The sequence below is a fragment of the Hoplias malabaricus genome, chromosome Y, assembly GCF_029633855.1.
Source record: "Hoplias malabaricus isolate fHopMal1 chromosome Y, fHopMal1.hap1, whole genome shotgun sequence".
NCBI lineage: Eukaryota > Metazoa > Chordata > Actinopteri > Characiformes > Erythrinidae > Hoplias > Hoplias malabaricus.
In genome coordinates, this window is record NC_089820.1 from 45270343 (window position 1) to 45290468 (window position 20126).

Here is a 20126-nt window from a genome sequence, read left to right on the forward strand (position 1 = left end):
TTAAACTAGCATCTTTTCTTGAGCTTATACACTCGACAATCAGTATGACTAAGCTAACATACATTCAGTGTCGGTCTAATAGCCCATGGTTTTTCTTTGCTCATGAGAGTGACCGTGTATACTCCTGGTAGTTGTAATTTTCTAAATCCCTGTGTCATTACTGACTGTCATACAGGACAAAGCTAAGTTTTTATTCTGTGCAATTTTCATATCCTAGTATCAAAATGTGTCAGTCAAATTTTTTAATTTATTAAACCACAATAAAAATTGTAATCTGAAAAACAAAATCTGAAAAATTGTAATAACGCATTTTTATTAAAATCAAGAATAAAAATGAATAAATTCAGCTAAAACCTCACTAAAATATAACTTCCATTAAAATTAATAACGTGCCAAACAAATCCTGAAGTTAATGAGCCAAACCTGTTATACAGATATTACAAACCTTTCACCATAAAGCTAATTTCACATGAGATGACACACTGCTTAAATCAGTGTAGTCTTTCACACTGGCTGCGCGTCACACAGATTTAAGAACTAATGTATTTCTCAACAAACACAATGTAATTCAGTTTCCATGGCAGAGAGTGCACTAACAGCATGAATAGTCTGGCGGTGCTTGTGAGGCAGAGAATGCATGTCTGCAGCCAGACCCTGCTCCTCTAATCTCTCTTGGTGTGTTCCTATAAATTTACATATATAGCTATATCTGTTTGCAGCAGTTTATGAGACTGCATTACCATAGATGAGTAAAATCACAAGATAAATGCTCTTATTATGATCCCTTTCATTAAAAATGAATGAAAACACGTGGAATGAAAGAATTCATGAATGTACATTCTGAGTAATAAATGCACAGTTTAAATGCATATCTGTATTTCAAAATGACAAAGATTGATCATAATTAGCAAATATTTATTTAAAGAAGTAATGTCATGATCTCATCACCAATACAAGATGATAGACATTCAGGCAGATAGCCCTGCTGTTGCATTAGTGATATGCAGTGATTAACTTTAGCCAGTGATTTCCTCCTGGTCAGTCTGAATAGTAGAGTGAAAGAGTTTTTTGGTTCCTGAAAGACAGAAATGGTCAAATGAACATTTTATAAATGTATAAAATGCACATGTGTAACACATTACAGTAGAGCCAAGTTAACACTAGAATGGCCAGGATTCCGTAACTACCAGAACGAGCGCAATGGTCAGTTTGACTGTCTAATATTTGCATGCGTATTGATGATATCATACAGTATAAATAAATAAATTAATTCATTCATTTTGTTACAGTAGGTCATAAAATGGCAGAATGACAATAATAAATTGTATTAATGATTATTTATTGATTGCTCATATTTAATGTTCAGTACTAGTTAATATACTATTGCAATATATGATGTTTACATCATTAAGAGATTTACTGTGAAATAAAAACTATAACAACAAAAATCATTTAAAAATTACTTGCAAATATAAAGAACAATAACTCTTAAATGAGGTTTACACAACAAGTTGAAAGCTTTTTTTTATATACATAATGCATAAATGGTGGAGTGGAGCACTGCTTGCACATTCTTTACTTTCATGTGATTCGCATGAAGTGATTCGCTCTCTTTTGTAGCTAATGCAACAACACAAAGTTTTTACAGGACGCTATTTTTTGTATAAACTGTAGCTGCGTTGTCAAGGTAATGACTGGCTTGGGAAGACAGAGCACTGAAGAGTTCCTTGTACTTACAGCACTGATACAGTCTGTTCAACCTGGTGATGTCATTGCTGCTCATCTGAGTGGCCTGACCAAAGGAAATATTGCTGTTGGGGATGGGGACCATGGTGGGCTGACCGTTCTTAGAGAAAGCAGTTCTGAAATTACATGAAGAAAAAATATAAATAAATGCAACCTTGCAAGGCACACAGTAAACAGACTGGATGCAAGGTGGAGTTGTACAGATTTTACTGAACAACCATTCCCAGGACTCGTACAATGTGTACAAAATATATTCATGGACATTTATGTGAATTTCCCAGTGTGAAAAATAAGCCTTAATACTTCCCCTCAGCCTAATCCTGACTCTAAACCCAGACTTTACCATAAACTTTTTTCTAATCTCAGAAACGTTAGAAACAGCAGCATTTTGTGCTTGTTTGATCTCTAACACCTAATTCTAAATCTAACCCTAACCCTAATATTAATCCTAATTCTAACCCATTAACCTAAGCTCCAAAAGTTTAGAAATGGCAGTGTTTTGTGTTTGTGTAATGCTCTTTCATACAGATTAAAGCACTTTATTTGTAGCTCCTCTTTGGATAAATAACAGAGTAAATTTATTTAGTAAACTCCACCAACAATAGATAGAAACACACTTGTATGTTTATCTATGAATTAACTGACTTATATTGATTCAAAACATACAAATATTGGAGTGCTATTTGTTTGCTGCAGTATATAGGCAAAATTAAACTTTTTATTCATTCCTTCATTCATTGTCTGTAACTACTTATCTATTTCAGTGTCGTGGTGGGTCCAGAGCGGACCCGGAATCACTGGGCGCACACTGGGAATCACTGGGCAGAACACACCAAACTCCTCACAGACAGTCACCCTGAGCGGGGCTTGAACCCACAACCCCAAGACCCTGGAGCTATGTGACAGCAACACTACCTGTTGTGCCACTGTGCTGCCCAAGTGTATAAAACCTAAACTTGGCAAATTTAGGTTTTATACACATTGTTTTTAGAATTGGAATCATAATTACTTTATGCATACAAGAAATCTAATACTCCAGCTGACAAACACTCCTCACACCCGGGTGAGAGTGTGGGCCACTCTAACACTACCTCACATACAGTGAAACCAATTGGGCTTTCTCAGAAACCAAGGTATAAACGGTTGTAGAATTAGAGGATCAAATATACAGTATTCTGTATTTGGGCTGGTGTCAACCCTGCAATATGCTACTTTTACAGTGAAATAGATAGTGTATTATTCTGTGAATGTCTGACCTGTGGTACTGCATGACAGAGTTGTAGTCGTAGGGAGTCCCCTGGTTCAGAGTGTTGATCTTGTTGAAGTTGTACTTCATGTCTGTTAAGAAACCAAACCATTAAATACACATCAAACGGGCCTTAACCCTTAAACTGTAGTTAAATGCTGAGACTGTACTGTCAATGATGTTCTCCCAGACGACGCGAATGTGGTTGTCACGGTCACTGCGGGTCTGCTCATGGTTGAATCCTAGAGCGTGGAGAAGCTCATGCTGGGTGGTGTGGTGGTAGACGCAGCCATTGCGGTCCAAAGACACTGTCTGGCCATTACCAAGGCGACCAACGTAGGAGTAACATCTGTCAAGCAAAAAGTGAGTCTTAAAAACCAGGCTTTCTGAAACAAATGTGCTTTGAATTCAAATCCATTCTCAGATTTGGTCAATATGGTCAACATTTAGGTTGTACTCATTTTAGTTCTGATTATAATATGAACTTTGTGTTCATGAATATTAATAATGTTAAAATACATAAGTTATTCTGGGTTTTACCCCAGCTTTAGTAAACTAGCTAACTATAATGAAATTTAACTGCTGCTAAAATGAAAGTGGCTGTTGCTTTGAAGTGAGTTATTTGAAGTCAAATAAATGTTTTCTTCATTTTTTATGAAAATGTTTGTTAAATAAACGTCTTCACTATTATACAACTATAAGTTGCAGTTGCTTAGGAAGATGTTTAAAATATAATATATTAGAAATTTTATGAATACTATTAACATATGTTGGGTTTAGATTATTTATAAATGTCTAATTCGATTTCAGAACTGGAATTTATCATTTTATGCTTACCCACTGCGGGACTCAATGCTGAGGTAATCTCTCTGATTGGTTCGTGTGATGAAGCGGATGCAGGAGACAGAGGAGAAGGAATCTAGAGCACGTTTTATCACCTGCAGCTCACGAGAGGCTTAAGAGGAAGCGAACATTGGTAAGTAAATATCGGCCTAATGTCAAAGTGAAATCTGCTATTTTATGAAGAAATATAAAGCTCTCAGCACATCGCAAGAAGTAAACAAAAACAACTACATGAGTAAAACATATGTAATTAATCTGTTTTGTAAACCCAATATATCAGTGAAATCTTAAATAGACATGGAATCTATATAATACAGATTTTATTTATATTTCTTCCATTAAAAAATTTAAAATCACATCATCCTTCTGATTAACTTTTTTTTGTTTAATTCCTAAGTGAGTTGATCCAAATGTCTGGCAACTTACAACTGAGTACTGTATCCAAGTTAGTTTGAGTTGAGCGTTCTTAAAAAACAGTGAATACGGTGGTGGTGGTGGTGATTATTATTATTATTATTATTATTATTATTATTATTATTATCTTTTTAATTATTATTTTTTATAATATATATAATATTTATTATTATTATATTTTATATATGCCCCCAAGTCTTCACCAGTGTGTGTAAATGTGTGTTTCACTGCACAGATTGGGTTAAATACAGAGACCAAATTCCTCTGTGTGCAAGCACAGTGGCCAATATAGTGATTCTAAATATTCTTATATACAGTGTGTTTGAGCTGCCTTTACATACAGAAGTGATTGGCGATGACGTATGGTACATAGACCCATCCATCACTGGACTTGGGCCATTTGCAGCCTTGAGAGGTGCAGGGGTCAGCATTCCTTCCACTATCATCCACAGCAATGTCTCCAATAATGTTGGGCTCATCAGGACCACGGACTAACACACACACACACACACACAGTGAGAAGGATCCTTGAAGTACATTTAGGGTCCATCATATACAGACTGATTATAAATTGTTCAAGGGCTCATACCAATGCCTCTGTTAGCTCTCTCCAGCAGCTCTCCCACAGACAACACTAACAGATAATTAATGGAAAATTCATTAGAATTCCATACATCCAACTAAATGTATTAGTGTGTCTTATGTATACTTTACAGTATTGACTTACAAGGCTAAAGGAGAACCAGGTGAAAACAAATGAGGGACAATGTAGAGACACAAGAGTGAAGATATTAGTTATTAAAGAGTCAAATTTATTATGTTGAAATTTATTAAGAGTTATGTTGAAAGTACTTTTGTGCATGTGTACGTGCCTGGGTGTGTGTGTGAGAGAGAGACTCACCTCCTCCGCTTTAACTGAGCAGACCAGCAAAAGGGCCACCAAACCCACAGCCTTAATCATCATTCTTAGTAGTCTGCATGAGGTTTTAAAACACAGTAACATAGTAATATCACTAACAGCTATCTTTAACTATGGGGCAATGATTGTTAAATAAAACATCCAAAAGGGTTTACATTCTGCATTTCAATGTTGTTTTGCCAAAAAAATTATAAGTAAAATCCTAATGCTTATGTTGAATTATCCAGTAATTATATAGACATTTAAAATGTTATCCTACTTGGGATCTTCATGACATTCATACATTATATATATTTGCCATTACATGCATAATTAAATTTGAAGTCGTAAGCTTAGGAATACCATGGAAATTGAGACAGAATAAAGCTTTTTCTTACCTCAGACCCTCAAGATAAAACAAATGCAACACTTTTATGCAGTGAGGGCTTTTATATAATTGTCAGTGGACCCAGTTTGATAACAGGAGCTAATAATTTATTTCCTTTAAACAAATGAGGAATCATAAAATTCCATTGAATAAATGAATTTGGCCTTTAATCAGTTATATTTTTAAATGTGGGTGACCTTGCTTTGAAGGACAGCAGGTGCAGCTTTTCCCAGAAGTGTGCTGGTGTTATACAAACAAATCTCACTTTTAAATTAACTTTAGGGAACAGGTAGCACAAGTTCAGAGCATAAGTCTGATCTGATGAGCAGCATGTTTCCTTAGAGTAGTCAACACCACACAGGCTTTGTAAGTATTCACAATCTTTCAAAGAATGATTTCAAAGCACTGTTGGCCCTTTTGTGACAGCAAAACATACAGCATTGATTCAGATAAAAAAAAAATAAGTTAAAGATTTATAATCATGATTTTGGGTGGATGTATTCTGGTTCAAATTTGCTTGTGGAGGACTTGGATTAATTTTTAAAGTTAACATGTGTATGAATAAGTTGGTTTACCTCATTTTCTCTTCAAAATTTTGTAAGAACTGAACCTTTGGAAGATCCGATAAGGACCTTAATACCAGGTGGTCAGTATCCTGAAATCTGAATCACAAACAGCCTCAGGAGTTGTCCTGGTTGCTAAACATTTTTTTTAGTCACTTTTTCGATAATGGGCCCAAAGAGAGGAGAAACAATTTAGTAGATAAAACACTTTGATTTCCCAAATGACCTTTCGACTGAGTGGTTTTCAAAGTGATTTTTGTACAATATGGTAATATTGTGGTACCTGCCTATTATCAGATCTGTGGAGTACACTCTCTTTTTCATATCTTCTTGGTCACTGCATTTCACATTAGATAATCATATGTGTTTTTAAAATTAAGATGGATGGTTGGTATAGTGATGAAGTTCAAGTGGATTTTAATGTAATTTCAGCCATATGCCATGCTATACAAAGTGACACTCACAAGACTACAAAGTGCACAATTGCAAACATGTGAAACAAAAGCAAGACCTCCACATTTCACAGTCGGGGGTGATGAAAGTGAATTAAAGTATACTAAATTAATATTTGGAGGCAGCATGGTGGCACAGCAGGCAGTGTCGCAGTCACAGTGCTTCAGGGACCTGGAGATTCTGGATTCGAGCCCCGCTCCGGGTGACTGTGAGAAGATTCATGTGCTCTCCATGTGGGTTTCTTCCGGGTGCTCCAGTTTCCTCCCACAGTCCAAAAACACATGTTGATTGGTGACTCTAAAGTGACCATAGGTATGAATGTGAGAGTCAATGGGTAAGTGTGTGTCACCCTGTGAAGAACAGGCTTTGAAGGATTGTTCCTGCCTTGCCCTATGATTCCTAGTAGGCTCCAGACCCTGAACTGGATAAGCACTTCCAGACAATAAATGAATGAATGAATAAATAAATTCATATTTGGAGATTATGATTAGTGTATTAGGTAATAATGCAGCCATTTATGCGGAAGACCAGGATTCTATTCCCTATTCAGATAAGGCACAGATCAGTAAGAGCTGATGAGCAGGGTTCTACTCCCTACTCAGGTAGTAGTGATGTGTCGGTCGCGAACGAACCGGTTCAAAGAGCCGGCTCTTGTAAGTGAACGATGAGAGCCGGCTCCCGTCTAAGACCGAGCCATTTTTTCTAAGGCTTGTCATATTATGGAATCAGATTTGTGCCAAAAGGAATCGCACAAAAAAAATAATCTCAAACGTAAAACTTATAATTTTCAAACAAAATATCAAACTCTGACCTTTGTGCTCCATGGTTTTAGTGTGTGAGCTCTGAGTTCTGCGCATGCTCTCTGAGTTTTGTGCGCCAGATCCCTGAGTTTTGCGAGCAGTTTTGGCACAAAGCTCTCGCGTGGGCGGGACTTCTCATTGGTGCCTTCCCATTGGCTAATGAGTATTTGAGTGACAACTTAGTGCCCTGAACGTTGTTCACGACTCTGAGTGCAGAAAGCGTGTGTATTCGGCTTTGGGATTCCGCTTTTGCAGAATATAACGCATTACACACACACTCTTGTCTGTGATGTTTCTCTTTTCTCTGAGACCTCCTCCTGTAACAAAATGCACATAAGGCATTTGTTAAAAACAGATTAACTGTGATCTTCAAAATAAATTTGAGCATTTAAACCGTCTAACAGTAATTACGGGAAAGTGAAGACCCTCTATGTTAGTACACGATAGGTTTTTGAACAGAAAACCAAGCACTCATAAATAATATTTTACAAATAAATGCTCATTTATTCTGTTTCACGCTGAGTAAACAGACATCGGTGTGCATTCACATCAGATCAGTATCTGGTAACGAGAGACAAACAGGTTTGTTTTCACAGTAAAATCTTTAATGTTTTGATTTAGACAGAACATTACCTCAATATCTGCATTGATTGTCGGAGTTTGCAGATATTTCATAGTTTTTAAACAGTAAAGTACAAAGAGAATTCGTGTCTGTGTAAAATTACTAACTCTTTAATGTTGAAATCTTTCCTGTCTCTCCGATGCTGAGCTGCAACGAATGACGTGGGCACTGAGTTGTCACTCAAAAACTCATTAGCCAATGGGAAGGCACCAATAAGAAGTCCCGCCCACGCGAGAGCTTTGTGCCAAAACTGCTCGCAAAACTCGGGGATCAGGCGCACAAAACTCAGAGCATGCGCACAAAACTCGTGCAGCTGGCGCACAAAACTCAGAGAGCACGCGCAGAACTCAGAGCTCACGCACTAAAACCATGGAGCACAAAGGTCAGAGCTGGATATGTTGTTTGAAAATTATAAGTTTTACGTTTGAGATGATTTTTTTTGTGAGATTTTTTTCTGGCACAAATCTGATTCCATAGTCATTCAACCAATCAGAGAACAACAAGCAAAGGTACTAATCAGCGAAGGGTTATACCATCAAGCAGGGAGGGGAGGGGTGGGTGTCAAACCGGAGGAAAGTGAAGAGGGAGAGCCGAAGGGAGAAAATGACCGAAAGGAAAAGAAGCAGTATTTTCAAAAACTGGGCAGATAATAACAGAGAGAAGAAACCGGATCAACCCCTCCGAGCTGAGACACTTGGTTTTCCTGAATGCCAATCTGCCTTCCAAAAAATAGTTGAAGAAAATGTTAAATCAGTTAAATGTTTGTTGACAGTTGAGGTTTTTTTAATCACTAAAGTTGAATGCTGCTGTTTTGCACTTTGCAGAGTATTTGTTTATTTTATTTCCCAGAAATGGTTGATTATTTAATTTAATAAGCTATTTTGTAATACCTACCTTTTGGGTTCCATTGGCTATATTTCAGAGTTTACAAGTGATTTTCTATTAAGGTGTTTAAATAAAAATCCAGTTATTTATACAATTGAATGTGTGAGTGCAATCAGTGAGTTATTACAAGACAGCCATAAAACAATTGGCCATTGCAATACTATTTATTATTTTTAATATTGAACAATAATATTTTGTCCATATAGTCATGTAAAATGTAGGTAATATTGTTCTGTACCAGTGGAAAAAAGTGGTAAAACAAAGAGCCATTTAGGAGCCGAAAGAGCCGGCTCTTTATGAAGAGCCGAGCCAAAAGAGCCGGCTCCCCAAAAAGAGCCAAAATTCCCATCACTATCAGGTAGAGCATAGATCAGTATGAACCGCTAAAAAAAAGCACGTCTAAGTTTCTGATTCAGGGTACATTAATTAATTAGTTATGACAGTATAAAACATGGATAAATGGTCAAATTAATATCTCAATTAAACATTAGCTAATGATGGTATTTTTGTAAACTTATTCATGCACTCCTTTCACGTCTATACTCCTTTTTCAAACCGGATGTTGGGACATATATGTGAGGATGTCAAGGAGGTTTGGGTACTGATATTTGATTAGTTTTGGATCATAAACACTCACTCACCCCAAATATACTGAATGGTGTGTCTTTTATCCAGGAAATACAGTTCCATTGCTCCACAGCCTAATGTTTGTGGGGTTGCTTCATGAGGGCAAGTTGAGGATCTGTACCAATGCATTTTTAGTGTATTATTTCAATTTGGGATCTGGAGTGAATACCAGCCCACAACTTGTGAAATAAACCATGCAGTCTTGTTTACTGGCTGTAAATCTGACAACGTGATAAAAGGCTGATTTTGTGCTGTTTCTTACATGCAAATACTTCAGAGTGGACCCATTTCCTCATTTGAGTATCTTCATGTCTGTGAGAGCAAAAAGATTAGGTTAAATGTAGCAAATGAGTGCAAAAGGAAATTAAATTAATGCTTTTCATATGAAAATACTGATGAAATATAGCAAACATGAGAACAACATAGAACAAAACAAAGAGCATAAATTAAAAATGGAGCTTTTGCTCTCCGCTCCTCGACTCTTGGGCAGAAATGATCAGTGGCTTATTCAAATTTAAGAAAACACGATTATAGACCAGGGAGAACCGCGCTGTTTGTTTGATCCTTATGTTATTTTGAAACTGACAATTTATCAGACCCAAGGGAACTGTGTAAACATGTGGAAAAGAGATATAATAAGTCCACTTTACAGCAGCTGTACATCTGGCCTAGTGACTAAACATACAGACTTTGTTGAAAAGCTGGTGAAAACAACATGTGAGCCATGTGTGAGACACAATTGTAGCCTTGGTTCATATGAAATCACAAAGTGTGAACACTGCACCTGTGTCTTTTCCAGTAAGACTGTACGTATTTAAACGTGATAAAGGGTAAACATGTGTTACCATATTTCATAGGAATATTTTTGGGCCAGATACGTTTTAGTGAGTAATCAGCATGTTCTGTGGTCTGCGCTGCTAGAGATCTTATCATCCTAGGGACAAAGGAGTATAAAAACCCCCTCACATTACTGTGCTGCTTGTTTCTTCTCAGAGCCTTGAGGTAAGACTATATGTATGGAACAGTTATGTACTCTTTATACTGCATAGAGAAAATAATTATTTTAAAGCAATGGATCACATGTATGTATTGTGATCAGCCATAAGACACAATGAGCTTCTGTTTCTAAATTCTTTGTGCTGTCAGCTTCACTGACAATACAGTTGCACTTCACAGCTCTACAATTGCACTGTAGTCCATCTGTTGCATCTGCAGCACTGCTGTGTTTGATCCACTTCTTCACCGCGGTGCTAAAAATGATACACCAGAGGATTAACACCTGCTCTGTGGTGGTACCGTGGGACTCGTGACAAACAGAAAACAGGGTGAATGGGGTTAAAATGATATACAGAGTAATATATGCACTACAAGATTTAATTGCAAAACTACAGAGTACACATACAAATGAAGATTGCTCTCCTTTTTAAACACAACATTAACGTGACAATATGAAATATTAATGCTAATACTTCTTGTGTGCACTGGCTCCCTCTGCAGGTCACTCTTCAATATGTTTGTGTATAAGGAGACAGTGGGTCTGTTGGCCCTGCTGGTGGTGTGCTCGGTTCGATCTGAGGAGGTAAAGCACACACACACACACACACACACACAAAGTTATCAAGTCATTTTCATCAGGGAAATAAATGCAGAACATATATATTTTACATACACTCTCTGTGTAGATCGAACATTATGGAGTACCTGGGAGGCGCTAGGGAGCACCTACACTGTTGCATTTTGATTCTGTATTTTGTTTGTTTGTTTTTATGTCTCCATTTTGGCCATCATATCTAGCCTGGTAAGTCATATCTAACAACTACAATGCTTAGTAAATCAGAATACAAGTGTATATCAGTTTTAATATGATGTATTATTGGATCTGTGTGTGCTACAGTGGCTGAGGAGATTGCTGCTAAACTTTCTGTTGGGGAACTGTTGGAAATAGCTAACAGAGGAATCGGTATGCTAACACACACACACACAAAGGACTTTTTATAGATTCCAAATTAGGAAAACATACAATTATTCTTGACATAAACCTTACCCTTAACCATAACCTAAATCCTACCCCTAATTTATACCCTTTACCTTAACCTAATCCTGACTCTAACCTTTACTCTTACCCAAACACTAACAGCTACCCAAATTCACCACATATCCAAAATGTTTTGTAAAATCCTTTTATCCTTTTTTATACTCATTGGGGACACAGATTTTCAGCTATATGTGCACAGCTTGTATAATCTCCATAGCAATGTCGGAAATAAAAAATTGAGCAGCAACCAACCTAAAAGACCACCATTCCCAATGCCACTAGAAACTAGAGGGAGATAAAGAGATAAAGCCCCCAGCTGGGCTTTCGAGCAGTCCATCCAATACCTTTGATATAAGGTAAAATGCCCTTTTTGCTCTAAAACTACATTTGTCGAACTTTAGTACCAGACCTGACTAAAACACTTCTGGCTGAATATAATCTATGAAGGTGACACTACCTGCTGCACCACCGTGCCGCCCTTGAATATATCATATAAAATAATATACAATGGAATATTATTTACAATTTGAAATTGACAATGTTGACAATATTCAAAGCTGTGGCCTTTACAGTCATTGTGCAATCTTCCTGCTCTTTGTTATAGTACGTGGACCAGATGAGCCAAAAGTTCTTGGAGACATTGCTGTTGATGATGAAAATGATGTGAGGAACGCTGATCCATGCACTTCCAGTGGCTGCATGTGGCCCAAGTCCAGTGACGGCAAAGTCTACATTCCCTACGTCATCGCCAACCACTTCAGTATGTAGGCTTTTCTATTGTATTCCAAATGCTTACATTCACCAGTACAAACATCTCACATGCTTTATTACACAGTTACTGCACTCTTAGAAATGAAGATGCAAGGGCAGTGATGCAATGGTCTAAGTAGTGGTCCTAATTTTGATCATGTGTCAATCCCCAGTGATGCTTCAGCCATCCCAGGCCAGGAAGAGAACTGACCTCACTCTCTGGGTTGATAGGAAGGCTTTCTCTCTCAATCCCCATCACTTAGCACAAATGCTTGCCAGTGTTTATCATGGACAATTAGCATTCACCTCCAAGTGTGTTGAACTGTTTTGTTCTTTTGTGTTTGCAGCAGTTGGAAAAGAAACAGTGGCTGTCTTTTCAAGTCTCAGAGGAGGCATTTGATTCCCCTCAGCCTCAGACATAGTTTACATTATTTGCGATTTGGGAGTCCTAGGCAGAGAAGTTGCTATATATATTATTGGGAGCTAAGCTTAAGAGCTGAAACACCTGGTAACCTCCTGCTTTGGGGAGCTCATCTTGTCTCGTGTTGCTGCTTCAGAAAAGGCAGAGATGTTTGCTCTTCCTTCCTCAGGGACTGTGGCTGCTTCTGGAAGTAACATTGTGCATTTTATGAGTCTGTTGCTAGGATGAGGCTTATGACAACAGAAACACTGTCTGTTACACTAAAAAATGACTGCTGCAATCACACAGATAAACAGTGTATAGTGAAAAACACCAAATTAGAAACCAAAATAAAAAATTTTCTGAGACTGTTGGAAGCCGCAGGTCCAGTATCTGTTCAATACGAAAAATCTTTTAGCATCCAAATTATGGAACGATTCTATATTTTACAAAACAGCCTATTTGAGGTGGCTGAAAATGTTTTAGGAGGTCTATAGCCTGCCTGAAACAGGTCTAATTACATCACTGGTCTTTGCTGTTGGTAATGGTAATAACTCCATGAATTCAAGTTGACCTGGCAAAAAAATCGAAATCTTATGGTAACAGTACTAACTCTAACACTAACACATGTCAGTGACTGGCAAATCTTTACTGACCTATGCACATTTTTTTTCTCTTAGACTCCCAGGAGTTGCAGGTAGTCCAGCGTGGTCTAGATTCCTTCTCCTCTGTCTCCTGCATTCGTTTCATCAAGCGCACCAACCAGAGAGATTACCTCAGCATTGAGTCCCGCAGCGGGTAGGCCATGATATTAGAATTAGAAGGTCATCAAGCTGAATGTCAAACATGGGCTAGAGTGGTATAAATCCTCCCAGCATTGAGCTAGAGAAAGGTGGAATGGCATTTTCATACACCCAATATATTTGGGATGTGTCTGAGAGGCATTTAAAATGGAAAACTAATCCTCCCAACTCACTATTACTATTATTGCTGTGCATTAATCTCCTTAAACCAGCATTAAAACATATTCTCTAAAGTTTTTCCAGAATGGTAGGGGGGACAGAGGGTGGACTAAATGTTAGATAATCAGGTGTACACAAACTGAACCCCTGTTTGCTCCAAAATAGACAGATCTACTGAAAGTTGTAGAGGTATTATCCACTCTGCTACAACATTGTCTTAAGACGTTGTACCTTTTACTCATAGATGTTACTCCTACGTTGGTCGCCGTGGTTACGCCCAAACGGTGTCTCTGGACCGCAATGGCTGCATCTACCACAACACCGTCCAGCATGAGCTGCTCCACGCTCTGGGATTCAACCACGAGCAGTGCCGCAGTGACCGTGACAACCACATCCGTGTCGTCTGGGAGAACATCATTGACAGTGAGCCTATGATTCAATGTTTATGCCCCTGTCAGAGCTTAAAACTGCAAGTCTAAAATTAGGATGGTTTAACATTTCAATATACAGCTTGAGGCTACAAATAATGCATTTGTTTTGACAGGCTATAAATACGCCTTTGACAAAATCAGCACCCTAAACCAGGGAACACCTTACGACTACAACTCTGTCATGCAGTATCACAGGTAAAACACACATGAAGCTAATCATATTTTGTCCTGTTTTCATAGAAATCAGACATTATCACGTTTAGCTTATAATTTAGGACATTTTTGAACATTCTTTTTGCTTATTTAGTGTTGAAGTTGAATTAAGACAACACTAGGTAGTATTTTGCCTTAAAATTCCATCTTCAAAATCATTGTGATATTTCACTGAGCTTTAATAGGGAGATTAGTGCCTCTGTCTTTGCTATTCTGGGCTTAGCACTGCAAATACTGCACTATGTATTTTTTAAAGGAGGGAAGGAAACCACTCCCCCTCCCTCCCTTCCTTCCCCTCTTCCTGCAACTGCAGGGACAGCCCAGAAGCTAAAAATACCTCATTAAATTCCGTGTTCCCTATATGTTTCTCCAGAACGGCTTTCTCCAAGAACGGTCAGCCCACCATGGTCCCCATCCCCAACCCCAATGTGTCTTTTGGTCAGGGAACACAGATGAGCCAAAACGACATCAACAGACTGAACAGACTCTACAAGTGCTGTGAGTTAAAAAAAAACCCATCAATATCTTATATACAGTGCAAAATACCAGATACCACTCAGAGTTTAACATATGTCCACAATGAATGTCATCTACATAGAAGAAGAAGAAGAAACACCTTTATTAGTACCCCTTAGGGAAATTGCTTCTCTGCATTTAACACATTCGTGGTCGTGAATACACAAACACACACAAGTGAGCATTTCTTGACACACACTAGGGGCAGTGAAAACAGACACGACCGGTGCAGGGGGCTGCCAAACACCTTGGTGCCCAGGGAGCAGTTTGGGAGTTAGGTGCCTTGCTCAAGGGCACTTGAATGAATGAATTTTTTCTTGCCTCTCCTGCGAATTGAAGCTGTAACACTCTGGCCTCAAGCTCACTTCTCTAACCTTAAGGCCATGGCTGCCCCAGAATAGAAATTTTAAAGTTTTGTTGTGGTTGGTACGGTGGCCTATAAGTGCAAAACACACCAGCAAAACTAGAGCCATAAATATATGCACAAAAGCACAAACAAACATACAAAAACAAATACACAGTGGTTTGGAGTTTGGTGTGTTCTCCCCATGTCTGCGTGAATTTCCTCTGGATGCTCCTGTTTCCTTCCACAGTCCAAAAACACACATTGGTATGTGGATTGGCTACTCAAAAGTTCCCATAGGTGCGAGTGTTTGAGTGAATTTGTGAGTTTGTATCGCCTTGTGAAGGATTGGCGACCCCTCCAGTGTGTATTCCGACCATGCACCCAGTGATTCTGGGTAGGCTCCAGACCCACCATGACAATGAATGCATTAATGAATAAAGCAGAGAAACACATGCAAATCAAGACTCACACAAAAGCAGGAACACATCTGCTTCAGCAGGAACCTTCAGCTGAAGAATTTTCCATATTTTTAAGTACGTTTGTTTTCTTCATTTATTTCTTAGCTTTTTCATCTTTTGATGAGTAAAATTTCTTAAATTCTTTTGTTTGAATCGCTCAACTCTCAGGACATTATCTCCCTATGGGTGTAAAAGTTTCTCTTGATCCATATTGATTGAATATTAATTTGTCCACTTGACTATGTGATGCTATTATATGGTTCAGAATGGCTATTGTTCTGTGTTTTCCCTCATTTGTTTCTGCTGTCTCTAATGCCTCGCAAGGCAAAGCAAGGCAAGATTATTTATAGAGCACCTTTCATACAGAAGCAATTCAAGTGCTTTACAGAAAAAGAAACAATTAAATTAAAAGCCAGAATAAAATCATAAATGTCCAATAAGACAATTACATAAAGAGTAAGAGTAAAATGATTAAAACAATTTAAAATGACAATAAAAGAAAAGAAATGAAAGAAATAAAATGTCGTTATAGAAAAGTGCAGAATATTTTAAACTGAGCTGTAAGCCTGCTCAAACAGGAGTGTTTTAACTCTTTAAGTCAGCTGGTTCCATTCAAAAGCAGCATAGTAGCTAAACTCTCCATGTTTAGTTTTGACCTGAGGCAGGACTAACTGACTAGTTCCTAAAGATCTGAGAGCTCTGCTCAGCTCATATCTCTGTAGCAGATCTGATAAATACGCTTACTGTATTATACAAACCTTCATAAAGTTCTGTGATTTCTTGGCATCAGGTCTTCCCCAGAATCCTTATCTCTGATTAATCTTGATTTTCCTATGCAACAGAAGAAGGACTCCACTCACCCACCAAGGAGACACAACAAACAGAGAAGATCTGTGTAAAGGTCTACACATAGATGAAGACTTTGTGTTTGTGACAATCTTGTGAAATTAATAAAGTCTGTAATGGAACAAATAAAAGTGTATGTATTATACAGAAACAGTTTATTTAATATATTTTACACACATGGAAATTACATCCACTGGTGAATTAAGTCAGTTAATGATATACATTCTCACTGTATTTCCTAAAACACTTATACAGAGGTATGTCCCTGAATAGTTTCAGTTATACTTTTAAAAATGTTCAATAAAGAGTTAAAAGTTGCAGCACCAATGTCACTTGCTATTTTGAAATTCTGAATCTCTGAAATTATAAAAAAAATCTGGAGAAGAATGTCTTACAGTGTCCAGGTGATGGTGCTGTTGTAAAATATTTCCAGTCAGGATATAAGGCACAGTGCACTGACACTGAGTGTGTTAGCATATGACAATAAAACCAGTTCAAAGTGTTTGTAGAGAGAAACTGAAAACCATTGCCAAAGACGCACACTGTAATAAAATGAAAGAAGAATTCTGCTGAATTCTCCATCAGGGTGTCAACGGGGAAGCATCATCCAAATACCTTCATGAACACAGCTCTGGAGTAATGTCCTGCACAGCATGATTAACCTTGTAGTTTTTAATAATCAAATAGCTAAAATATTACATTGATGTGACTTTAAACATTTATAGACTGTGATATGTTTTTGTATTAGGACTAGTTTTCCACTCTGGGTTCTTTAGCTTTCAAGCCTTTATAAGACAGTATTTACGGAACACAAAGGTTTATGGAATTTACAACACAAACTATAATATATATATAAAAAAAAAACACAAAAATAAAAAATATTGACAATGTTAGCAATAATGCATAAATGTCATGCTTTTGCCCTGTTTCGTTTTGGTTCTTGTCTCCTCCCTTAGCTCTGCCATATATATATATATATATATATATATATATATATATATATATATATATATATATATACACACATACACACACACACACGTATATATACCCACCCACGGTTTCAGGCTGTATGTGTGTGTATGAATTACACCACATCAATTCATTGTTGTTTTCTGTTTTATTTTGATTCAGTCTTTTGTTTGCATTTGTTTGCATGACAACAGATTATACCCATACACTTAGAAACATTAAGATCTGTATCTTTTCTAGTTTTTTGGATTTGAATATTGAAAACCACACATATACCGTTATTCTCATGATTCAGGATTTACTCAACAACAAACAAGCTTTTTCTTTTTTTTCTTTTTAATATACAATGCAAACTTTATGAATAGGATACTTTTTGAATGGGCTACCTGTATTTAAATGGACAAATATAACCTATCAATGAGAACATTATATTTAACTTAACAGGTTATCAGTACACTTTCCAGAAAACTGTCACTTTGGTGGTACCTCCAAAGATACACATTTAGTACCTTTAATTAGGGAGCATAACTGTACCTTATTGCATTATAATTGTAGATTTTACATTTATGTTGATTTCATACCACCCCCCCCCCCTTCATCGCTAGGACTTTACAGAGAAAATCACGTTTTTAACCTTGTTAACATCTCCATGTCCGATAGCTCATCTATTGCTGCACAGTGTACCTCAGTCATCCTCTAGTCCTTCACCGGACACTGTTGGCTGGATATTCTTGATGGACTTTTTTTGTCCAGCAGTGACACTGTGGTGTTTAAAATGCCAGCAGCACTGCTGTGCCTGATCCAGTCATACCAGCACAACACAAACTAACATGCCACCATCACATTTGTATTTGAGTGTAGAAACAAAGAGGTCTTGACTGATCAGTGTATTTCTACGAGATGTTCCTCTTTATCTGGTATTGTCTCTTCCATCTACATTATAGTCCAACTATATGTAGTTTTAGTATATTCACAATGTTAAACAAAGAAACCTTTCTGCCAATGATGAGTTCTAAAATGTAGCAGACAAAAGAAATGATCATAAATGAATTAAAGTCTTGAAATTAACTCTAAGCTTTGAATGGAAATGACTAATAAAATGAATGACCACCCTGGTATGCTGGTCAAATGTGTGGGGAAAACCCCACCTGCATTCTTTACATCAAGGCTACATGTATTTAAACTTGATAAAGAGTTGCTATACGTTATCAGTTTCCAGTAGAATCCTTTACAATTGTTAATGTTTAAAGATAACTCTTTCCAGGTGTCAGCAGCTCCTGTACTACATGTATGTGCCTTGTTTATCTTGTTCTTTACACAGAGAAGAGTATAAAATTCCTCTCTCTCTGACACTATACTGTTCATTTCCTCTTGGGGTTTGAGGTAAGAGTGCCTACTCTAATAACTCTGTATCCATTGACGCATTAAATGTTTCTATTTAATGAGTTGTTTAATGTAATTAGGTTCTCCTACAGTCCAGCTAATAAATTATGTTCCATATGGAACAGAGATAAAATCTAGAATGATAATATTTAGCTCCAGCTTTACATATTAGATGACGAATTTGTCCTGACAGTAATTATACACTTACAAAACAACCATATTTAACACACTCTTAAAAATATCAATGCTACAAAATGCTCTCAGAGCAATGCCATAGAAGAAATACTTTTAGTTGCATAAAAAACTGTGTTTGTGAACCTCTTAAATGTTTAAAAATCCATCACTGGATCTTAAGGTTCTTTATGCATTTAAATGTATTTGCAAAAATTGTTCTTTATGGAATGAATCGTGGTTCTTCTATAGCAGTGCAGAACCTTTAGTGGTGCTTTTATTTTTAAGAGTGCAGTCTTGTTAAAACTCAAAATCAGTGTTTCTCTAAATTTGATAGTCTATATATTTTACATTTAGAGCATATGTTGCAGACCTTTGTATAAAAAGCCTCTTACTGCGACCCTGAACTGGAAAAGGGGTTACAGACAATTAATGAATGAATGAACCCTGTTTTTGCCTGAGCTCTGAATGGGGAAAGCAATGTCATGCACGATACTACACCAATTACAAATTTCCTGCAAAATAGTGACTTCAGTATTAGTGAAATGACTGGAGCTACATCAGAAACAGTATCCTGTTCACTCTACAGTGCACTATTTGTGTAGTGGTGTCTGAAAACATAGTGTGGAAGGTCAAACACACACTTAAATAGGATACAACCAATATATTCAGATTTATCACTGCGCCATGTTTGAGTCAATGTGTACATATTATACACCAATCGAACGGGCAGACTCTCGTGTTTACGTGAATATAAACCATTATACTCTAAGATGACTAAGGAATTAAAGGCGAATAAGTATAAGATATTCCAAACTTCAGGATTCTTCGTCACCAATAACAAAACCGCTGCGGCTCACAAACAAAGTTAGCATAGCATCGCTTACCTTAGGTTGTCCCCCTCAAAATGAGACCAAATTTGAGTCTCTCCGTCAAACCGTTCGTGAGTAATCCTCAAGTTTGTGTCAAGAGTACTGGCCGAAAAAATACCCGAAAATAGTACACATTTTCAAATAAGAAAATTAAACAAGCCGCGTTGCTTAGGCGCTCAGCTTTCCAACGACATGTCAATCAACTCTGTAGACCAATCAGGGGCAGAGTTATGGCGATGAGCACCCAAGGAGGAGGGACTAACACCTAGCGCCTAACAGACCCAGA

At 37.4% G+C, this 20126-nt stretch overlaps 2 protein-coding genes across 2 annotated transcripts; one reads left to right on the plus strand and one right to left on the minus strand.

Annotated features, from left to right (window-relative positions):
• Positions 1-939: 939 nt before the first annotated feature.
• LOC136679004 (high choriolytic enzyme 1-like) lies at positions 940-19966 on the minus strand. The gene is made up of 14 exons (XM_066657243.1): positions 19856-19966; positions 16355-16427; positions 13864-14035; positions 10955-11056; positions 9748-9797; positions 9500-9600; positions 5147-5223; positions 4839-4883; positions 4591-4740; positions 3830-3947; positions 3163-3341; positions 3003-3084; positions 1738-1862; positions 940-1075 (listed from the first exon to the last, which is right to left on the minus strand). Coding segments are annotated over exons 7-14 (768 nt in total). The 5' UTR covers positions 5214-5223; positions 9500-9600; positions 9748-9797; positions 10955-11056; positions 13864-14035; positions 16355-16427; positions 19856-19966; the 3' UTR covers positions 940-1073.
• On the plus strand, positions 10459-16668 carry LOC136679003 (low choriolytic enzyme-like). The gene is made up of 9 exons (XM_066657241.1): positions 10459-10487; positions 10983-11069; positions 11378-11445; positions 12125-12280; positions 13351-13468; positions 13877-14055; positions 14177-14258; positions 14650-14774; positions 16439-16668. Coding segments are annotated over exons 2-9 (804 nt in total). The 5' UTR covers positions 10459-10487; positions 10983-10995; the 3' UTR covers positions 16441-16668.
• Positions 19967-20126: the final 160 nt, after the last annotated feature.